Source organism: Anoplolepis gracilipes, chromosome 13 (genome assembly GCF_047496725.1).
Source record: "Anoplolepis gracilipes chromosome 13, ASM4749672v1, whole genome shotgun sequence".
NCBI classification, from domain to species: Eukaryota; Metazoa; Arthropoda; class Insecta; order Hymenoptera; family Formicidae; genus Anoplolepis; species Anoplolepis gracilipes.
The window spans coordinates 1,802,269-1,812,422 of NC_132982.1; the positions used below are offsets into that span (position 1 = coordinate 1,802,269).

General features: G+C 38.4%; 1 protein-coding gene across 1 annotated transcript; it reads right to left on the reverse strand.

The window, feature by feature from the left end:
- Positions 1–8,963: 8,963 nt before the first annotated feature.
- On the reverse strand, positions 8,964–9,888 carry LOC140672313 (ATP-dependent DNA helicase pif1-like). Its single transcript, XM_072904361.1, has 3 exons — positions 9,714–9,888; positions 9,075–9,596; positions 8,964–8,974 (listed from the first exon to the last, which is right to left on the reverse strand). The coding sequence occupies exons 1-3, from the start codon at positions 9,886–9,888 to the stop codon at positions 8,964–8,966; spliced, it is 708 nt and encodes a 235-aa protein (XP_072760462.1).
- Positions 9,889–10,154: the final 266 nt, after the last annotated feature.

Consider the following 10,154-nt stretch of genomic DNA (forward strand, 5'->3'; position numbering starts at 1 on the left):
AGGAAGGAAGAGGGAAGAGAGAAGAGCCGAAAGGAGAAGAAGAGAGGGAGGAGCGGAAGTAATGGGAAAGGCGATAGGAGAGATAAGGAAGTGAGGGGAGGAGACACAGGGGAGGAGGAAGAAGATAATCAAGGAACAGGAAGCGGCGAGGGGGAGTAAGGAGGAGAAGGAAAAGGGTAAGGGGAGAGAGTGTGGAGGAATAGATTTTAGGCGATATTGTAAGGATTGGCGTGCTCTTAGGAGCATCACGACAACCCGTTAGGGAGTTAGGAGTATGGAATGAGAGAGAGAAAGAGAGGGGGAAGAGAGAGGGAAGGAGAGAGTGAAAGAGGGAGAGAGAGGAAAAAGAATGGGATATGAAGATAAGTTTTCTTTTCAGATGTGGAAAATAATGGAGGAAGAGGAGGTTATAAGTGGAGTTAGTTGGAGAGTGAGAGAAGTAAATAGGTTAAGATAGTGGGAGGTGCAGGTGAGGGACGGAAAGGGAGAGGGAGTGAGAGAAAGTGAAAGTGAGTGAGAGAGAGAAAGAGGGAGAGAGAGGGAAAGAACGAATTATGAGAGAGAGGCTTCCTTTTAGACGTGGGAAATGAAGCGAGAGAGGGAGGATAGAGGAGCGGAAGTACATAACAATAACTTAACAATAAATTAAATACATAATTTATCAATATTTCAATGTCGATAATTAAATTTAGTGCGGTGGCACTTTCAATATGCGACGTGCCTGAGCGCGCGAAGTTTTGTCATGCTAATTGGTCAACTTTAAACTCTTACCATTTAAAAACTATTGTAGCCTCGACATTTTGGTATTAGGATTTTCATCTCTAATTGATCTCAGGAATCCACCATTAACAGGTGATTCGGTAAGTTTGGGACACCCTGTATATGTATATAGTGTTACGTCCGAAAGCAGACTCGTCTCCTTGCGATGCTCGTTTTTCTTTCAAACATAAACCGATCTATATATCGATTGTATATATATATGTGTAAGATATCATCTATGATGTTGTATATCTATGTTCGCATTTACTTACTATTCTCCTATTGGCTACTCTAATATGCGTCTGTATACACGGTAAAATTAAATAGTATTTATATATTCTAAATACGTTGCTTAACAACAAAATAACAAGAGAGTTCGTTACGTCATTTCACGCTGCAGATTCGTCTTTTATCGATATCTGCACAAGTGATCGGTTGTGTCTAAGATCCTCTCCGTGTTTTAATCGATTAAAGTCCTATAATTATTTTAAGAAAGTTGTGTTAACTTTTACTTTCTTTTATATATAAATAAATACTTGTGTTTAACATTCTAAATAATAGTGAGTGTTATTTTTATACAAGTTCAAAATATATTTCACGGAACATTATCAATAATATCTTTCTCCCGTGGAAACATCCTGACAAGTTTATAAACAGATTGGCTTTAATTAAAAGCTATCTTACATATGTACGAGTAAATACAGAGTATACGAACGAGTGAGACGCCTATAGACGCTTCTCCTCGCGGTGTGAAAGTTTTATTGGCCCTAAAAAGGGCAGATCGTGGGACAAGCGCGGAAGCTGCATATCATTTAGTAATCCGTCCAGTATCAATATTGACCGTCCCGGTCAATAACTTGATTGAGTCGATTTGGTATCGAAGTTTGCGAGAAAGTCTGGTCGACGCCGAAGCTCTTCCGAGACTTCTCTCGCATGGTTAACTAACACTGCTACCGTCTTCTCCCGTTTTGGTTGCCATCGTTGAACCATTTGTGCCCAGACATTTTCGATTAAATTTAGATCTGGTGAACGTGCAGGCCAGTTGACCAATTGAATCTCTGGATGATCCCGAAACCATGCCCGTGTTTCATGTGAGATATGGACTCCGGAGTTATCCTGCACTAACCGGATAACTGGTACATTCTCTGCGGGATAGATTGCGCGTACTGAAGGAAGAAGAATATCCTCCAGTATGCGAATATAGTCCGCAGAGTTCATCCGCGAGGGAATTTGCACCAATTCGCCGATTACAGTTCCCGAAATCCAGCCCCACATTCCACACGAAATCCTTCCACTTTTGTGAAGAGGTACAACATGGTTCGGATGCAACCTTTGATCCCTTGGTCGCCATACATAAAGTGTGCGGTCAACAGATGATACAAAGACCTTTTCATTGGTCTAGATCACAGCCTCCCACTCCTCACGGCTCGTCACCAGGTTCTCCAAAGCGAACGCGATGCGCTGCTCCCGATGAACAGGAGTCAGCAGAATTGTGTGGGCTGGACGGTAGCAATGTAACCCAGCTTCGTTCAGACGTCGCCAGGCAGTCCGATCCGATACTTGGACGTTCGCCGCGTTGAGAGCCTCTTGGACAGCGCCGAAGGGCTGCTCAACTGCTGCGGCAACGATAGCCTCGTCTTCTTCAGCCCTGGTTTTACGAGGCCTACGATTATGCCGACGATGATCATGCAAAGCATGATCACCACCATCGGCAAATCGTTGTATCCATCGTCGAACAGTTTTGTCAGAGTACGGAATTACAGCAACGATTTCTGCCACTGTTCTTCCGGCCTGCCACTATCCGATGATGCAACCTCGTATCTCAGAACATAAGTTTTGAGGCATCGTAATACTTATTACTTATCGCGATTAATAATCCGTTCTCTGCTATGACACCACGACAAATAATTTAATAAAAGAAAAATAGAAAGGAAATGAAAAGTTGAAAAACGCGGTCTCCTAGTAATGAATCAATAAACAAAGAATTAATAAATAAAAAGAAGAAGAGAGGGGATAAAGATGGCGGATGAGAGGTTGGGCGAGTTCTTGAGTCCGGAGTATTTTTGGGTTTTTAGAGGGATGGGAAGAGTGATAAGTGATAAGTAAAGGCGAAGGTACAAGCAGAAGGGCAGTGATGCGAAAGAAAGTGGAGTGGAGAAGAGAGGCAGGCAGGGAAGAGAAATATAAGGATGAAAATCTGGAACGAGAGGACGGAGAAGGATGACGTGGGAGAATTGGGAGACGAAGGAGTGGAATGGAAAGTGAAGAAGAGCGAGGGAGCAGATAAAGAAGAGGGAAGTTAGGTAACGAGGAGGGTAGCTGGGAAGGAAGTAGAAGAGGAATGACGGAAAAGAAGGTTAAAATAGACAAGAAGAAGGAAAGGAGGCAAGAGGATAATGAATGGAAGCGGGGAACGGAGACGAGCGGGGAGAGGATGGCGGTCATGGGTCGGTAAGGGAGAGCGGAAAGAAGGAAAGGTGCGGTAGAGAGAAAGGAGGCAGAGATATAACGGTAAACGACAGAGGCAGCAGATGGCGGCAGGGGAGAATTGAAAAGCGTAGTGGAAAAGGATCCCGATATATCGATATCGAGGAGGACGGCGAACAGGGATATCGATTAGGGTAAGGGGGAGCGAATGGTTTGAGCACGTGTAACTGAGAGGTTAGAAGGAAGTTGGGTTTAATAAGTAAAGAGACAGTGGAGTGTGTGGACTGAGAGAAGTGATATAGAACAAGGATTAGGAAACAGTGGAGTGTGCGAGTAAAGTGGAGGAAGAGAGTAGTGAGAGAAAAGAAGAGAGAGAGAGAGGAAATGAAAAGAAAGGATCAGGGTGAGATGGAGAAGCTGAGGGGGATTAGGAAGAAGATGAGAGAAATAAAGGAGTGCATATCAGAAGTGTTAATGGTAAGGAAGATTTATGGAGAGTTAGAGGGGAGGGAGAGCAGGAAAGGAAAGGTGGAGTGTGAGAAGAGAGAAAAGGTGAGAGAGGAAGAAGGGGAGAGAGGAGTGACGAAAGGGCAGGGAGAGGAGAGAAGAGGAGGGAAGGGGAAGGAGAGAGGGTCGAGAGAAGGTGACAAAGCGAGGGGAAAAAGAGAGGATGAAGTCGACAGGGAAGAAGAGGAGAGAGGAGTGAAGCGGCGAGGGGAAGAGAGAAGAGGAGAGAAGGGACAAGAAAATGGGGAGAGAAAGGACTGGAGATATTCGATATTAGATGTAGAATATTCCATATTCCTTTACAGGGTCCCATAGGAAAAAATCCACTGACGTCAAGTCAGGAGATCTCGCCGACCAATCTACCGGACCACCGCGGTCTATCCATCTATTCGGATAACGCTCATTTAACAAGCGACGCACTTCTAGACGCCTATGAGGCGGTGCTCCGTCTTGTTGAAAACACATACTGCGTCTCCGTTCTAAAGGTACATCCTCTAATAATTCTGAAAGGTCGTCGCGCAGGAAATTGGCGTAGACACGACCCGTTATTCGCGCGGGCATCTCAAACGGACCAATTTAAAGAAAAAAAAAGTCAAGAGTGAAAGAACGAACGAGTGTAATTGCAAAAATCGTATACGATTCAACTTACTACAACGTCGTCCAATACACCGGCCCACAGGTTCACGTTGATAACATCTCAAGTGACAAGCATAAAGATTTTCATCCGACCATAAATGAATATTGTGCGTATTAAATACTCCTTCACGTGTGAAGCAGGACTTGTCCGTAAATATGATGCTGTTCGTAAATCCGAGTTGATTCATTTCTTGATTTAATAACCATATGTAGAATTACCGTCTCGCCTCGTAATCGCCTGGCATCAAATGCTGCACTTTTATGTAATGATACGCATGATATTTTTCAAAACATAGCACGCGGTGAACCGTGCTTTTTGATACACCAAGCTCTTTGCTTACCTCCCGTATGCTCACGCTCGGAGTGTTGTTTATTATTTTCATAATCATCTTCCATTTGCCATGAATGTTTCATTTATGCAATGTAGATTATGCTCTGTATAAAGACGCTCATTGTATCTGTTTACGCATCTATCACTTCCAAAAATTGCTTCGTTAGACCAAGAAATGTTTTTAAAGAATAAATAATTTTTAGCATTATTAAAATCCACCTACATAAAATGAGAAATTTAGTATGAATTTAACGACACAAGTTGTAAATGGCAATAACGTCTGATATGTTTCAACCACAATCTGAGTCTGTGGTTGTAGCAAAAGAAAATATATTTTTAAACAAACTTACGTGCTCAGGTCATTTACAAAAATTTAAGTGGATGCATACTCAGAGAATGTTAAATAATTTTATGGATGGTAAGATAGTTCATGCTTAAATCTGTTGCTCTTGCCCTTGTGCTTGCATAAAAATTTGCCAGCCTGTTGAACAGCATCAACTGACTCCTGTTCTTTCTGCGAAACATGAACGAACCTATTAGATTTGTCAAATGCTCATTTGTTTTTATTTTTTACAAAGACGGCGAAAAAAAATCATAGTTTGAATGTTGTCCGGAAATTATTGAGCGAAAATTCAGCCGCTTTCCTTTGATCCCATCGTCTTTTATTTAAGAAAAGACGACGTGAAATTAATGACGTAAAAATCATAGCTGAAAAATTAAGATGGAAATCGAAAGAAATTATTCATATGAAGAATTAACAGACATGCTCCTTATTTATGGTGAGTGTCAAAGGAATCCAAGGCAAACGGCTGCTCTTTACGCTCAAAGATTTCCGGATAGATGACATCCGCACCATGGCTTTTTTCACCGTCTTTGTGAAAGATTAAAAACAAATGGAGCATTCCACAAATCTACAAGGCCCATCCATGTTCCGCAGAGAGAACAAGAGGCAGTTGATGCTGTGCGACAAGCTGTTTTGACAAATCCTCATACAAGCACAAGAGCAATTGCCACAGATTTAGACATAAACCATGTTATGGTTCATAAAATTATTAAGCATACTTTAGGTATGCATCCATTTAAACGGCATACAACACAGAGGCTTACACCTCGTGATATGCAACGACGTTTAAATTTTTGTGAATGGCTTATTGAACGTGTAAGTTTGTTTAAAATGCACTGTTCTTTGCAAATGCAAATGTTCTGTTCTTTTGTTGCAATCACAGACTTAGTCTGTGATTGCAACATATCAGATGTTATTGTTGTTTCATTAACTTTATATTAAATTACTCATTTTATGTAGGTGGATTTCAATGATGCCGAAAATGACTTATTTTTAAAAAATATTCTTTGGTCGGACGAAGCAATTTTTGGCAGTGATGGATGCATAAATAGACATAATGAACATCATTATGCAGAGGACAATCCACATTGCATCAAAAAAATAAACATTCAGGGCAGATGGAGAATAAATGTGTGGCTCGGAATTATAGGGGATCATGTAATCGGCCCCGAATTTATAGAAGGAACAGTTACAGCCATTTATTATTCAAATTTTCTTCTTTATCGGCTTGACGAGCTGCTTGAGAATGTGCCACTAGCTAATAGATTAGAAATGATGTTCCAACAGGATGGACATCCTGCCCATACTTCTCTTTTGGCGAGAACCATTTTAAACCAAAAATTTAGAGAAAGATCGATCGAACTTTATGGTCCTCAGGAATGGCCACCATGCTCTCCCGATCTTACTCCAAAGGATTTTTCGCGTGGGGCTTTTTGTGACACAAAGTGTATGACACTCTGCCGCAAGATCCTGAAGAATTAAAAAATAAAATTCGTAACGCGTTTGCGGAAATCACACCTGCGATGATTAGGAGAGTAAGGAAAAATTTTATGCGGAGGATTGCCCTATGTTTAGAACAAAATGGAAGTTACATTGAACATATATTGTAATATATTATAAAAAAAAGGTTTTTTGTTTAAATTTATTATATTTTATTTCTTATTTTATCTGTTTGATTATATTTTATTTGTGTTATTATATTTTAATTCTGTTAATTGTGTTATTATATCTTAAATTATATTTTAATTGTGTTATCTATGTTATTTTATTTATATTATTAAATATTACAATTATATTGTATATTAAAAGCCTATCTCAGTTTCTTCATTCCGGATTTGCATTTAAGGTATCAATCATGTAATTTTTTCACTTTTCACAAAGAAAAAATTACATGATTAATCCCCTGATTTTATTAAGGTGCGTACCCACCAGCGAACGAACAGCGAACGAATAGCGAACGCGAACGAATAATTAACTAATTATTCTTTTTATGTATTGTGACAGAAATCTCAATTTGCGGACACCAAATCTCGAGCGAATGCTAGTATTCGGTGCTGCCGAGAAAAGAAACAAACTTACGGACACGAACGCAAATGTCCGAACGTTCTGGTGGGTACGCACCTTTATGTTTCGATTATGCGAGGTCGGTAAAGTTGGGTTGCCCCTGCCGATCGTCAGATAGGCAACCCAACTTACTGATCTGTATGTTGCGGAAGCACCCTGTACTCGCCCGCGGCACGTCGAGCATTTTGCTCGCACTCTCCGTAAACGAGAAGCATGTCACAGTATTCCGCAGCTGTATAATCCATATTTTCAACAAAAAAACTTACGCATTAAACTATGAAATGAAAATGGGTTATTTCTTACTCGTATCACAAAAAGAAATTCTGCGAATATGATAATTACGCGTCCGCAAATATGATAATTAAAAAAAAACCAAAATAATTAAAATAAAAAGCGAAGATATGTATAGCGATTGTTTTCGTTTTCAATTGTTTCCGCAGAATTTCTTCTTGTTATCCGAATAAGAAATAACGATTTAATTTCATAGTTCAGTGCGTAAGTTATTTTCTTTGAAAATATAGATTATACAGCTGCGGAATACTGCGACATGCTCATAGGTGTCTAGAAGTGCGTCGCTTGTTAAATGAGCGTTATCCGAATAGATGGATAGGCCGCGGTGGTCCGGTAGATTGGCCGGCGAGATCTCCTGACTTGACGCCACTGGATTTTTTCCTATGGGGCACTGTAAAGGAATATGTATATCGGGAGCGTATTGACAGTGAAATAAAGTTACATGACCGGATCACTGAGGCATTTGCAAATGTAACATCGGAGATGGTGCGCAACGCACAGATTAGTTTATTACGACGCGCGCAATTATGCGTTCAATGTAATCGCGGTGGTCTTTTTGAACCTATTGTAACGCAAAACAAAAAAAAGTAAATGTTTACGCTTATAATAAAGTTTCAGTTACAGTTCAATGTGTCGCATTTCTTTTAATATTAAACAAATTAAACCACCTAATTAAATTCAATATCAATGTTGCGCGCGGAATTTCGATTTTCTGTCATTGCGAGGATATTCTAACACTAAAATTTATTAACCGTACATGAAAGAAATAAGTTTATAAAGTTATTTTAATAACAATAAATTACTACGTAATAGTAGTAATATTACTACATAACAATAACTTAACAGTAAATTAAATACATAATTTATCAACATTTCAATTTTAAAACATTTTTCACTTCCTTCAATTAGTATAATTTTTTAATTTCTCAATTTACAAAATTTGTCTGTATATTATATTTTTTGTAACACATTTTTCACTTCCTTCAATTAGATGTTCTTGATTACTGAATTCACCAATCTTAATTTTTACACTTTCTCTTTTGATTGCTCTAGAAAATGCCACATAAAGTTGACCATGAGCAAATACAGGATGTAGCAAATCAATTCCAACTTTTTCTAAACTTTGTCCTTGGGATTTATTTATTGTTATAACAAATGACACTCGAATAGGAAACTGTCTTCGTTTAAATTTAAATGGCAGTTCCAAATCATTTGTAATTAAATCTATCCTTGGAATGATAACAATCTGTCCTCGAGCAGGACCTGTTAAAACTTCCGCATAAATTAAATTATTTTTCAAATTAGTAACAATGAATCTTGTGCCATTATAGAGTCCTTTTTTAATATTTAAATTTCTTAATAAAATTATTATAACATCGACTTTTATTTTAAGCCGATGAATTGGCATTCCAGAAGATGTGAAAGAGTTTAAAAATTCAGTTGGAAAATTTAATTGTTCCTGTGGATCATCACTTACAATAGAATCAATTGATAAATACTCTTTTTTCTCTCCTTCCATTAGACAAAGGATTTCGTCATTAATTATGAAAGTATCCTCATTTTTAGGACAAAGAATCGCTCGATCTGGATTTTCTCTATTCCGCTTCATGGTGATTCTATCATCAAAAATCTCAGTAATAAGAGATTCTTTTGATATAAAATCCTGGGGGATTTCAATTGTATCGAGATGTAGTCCATCAGTATTTGATAATTTACCATCTCCTAGTTGCATTAGCCAATTTGCAAATTCTTTTTCTTCTCCAGTTCTCATATTTTGCTGTAGTTTAACCTGAGTTACATTTCTCCATATAGGGTTGTATTTTACAGTCGATTCAATTATAGCTGCTTTTTGTGCATATGGCACTACGGGAAGATTTTGTCTGAAATCTCCTGCAGTAATAAGTAATAAAATTACTTTTCCTCCAAATGGTCTTTCATTCTTCATCAGATCCTTGAAGAGTTTATCAACTGCTGTTAAGGCATGTCCAACAGTCATGCTCACTTCATCCCATATGATGAGTTTTGCAGAGATCAGTTCTCGTGTAGCTTGAGAGTTTCCTCTGATATTTGATTTAGCTCCATCATCAATTGGAATTGAAAGCTTAAACAGAGAGTGATAAGTTCTTCTTCCTTTAAGAAGTGTTGCAGCAATGCCAGTTGAAGCACATGGAATAACCATCTCGTTTCTTCCTCGAATAACACTCAAAAATGTGTTAAATAGATAAGTTTTTCCACTTCCTGTAAATCCGTCAATCTAAAATAACCGCTGAGGTTCATTCTCATTGTCAATCGCTCTAATGACTATATCATACACGTGTTTTTGTCTATCATTTAGTGTTAATAATAAATAATCACCACGTCTTTTTTCTTCATCCACATTATACTCTGTGACGTAAATATTCACTGGAATTGGATTTGGCAATTGAAAGTTTTCACAACTACTTCCATTATTTCTCAGAATTTCTTGTATATGATTTAAAGGCATATTTTCAGGGTCGACAACATTGTTGTTTACAAAGTCTTCAATCATTTGATCTTTGTATTTATTTCAAAATGTTGGTACATCTGTTGGATTTCCAAATATACAAATATAGGCAAATAGCTCTCGAATTTGTGCAGGCATTTTTGATTTTGTTGCTTCCTCTAACGTTTTTGCCCATAAATCATCAGCTTCTATTAAATTCTTCACAATTGCTTCATCCTTAAATGTTTCATAAATAACTCCGTTTACAGTTCTTAAATCTTCAAAATATTTAGCTCCAGTCACATGTAGGAGAAGGAGACGTAGATAAAATC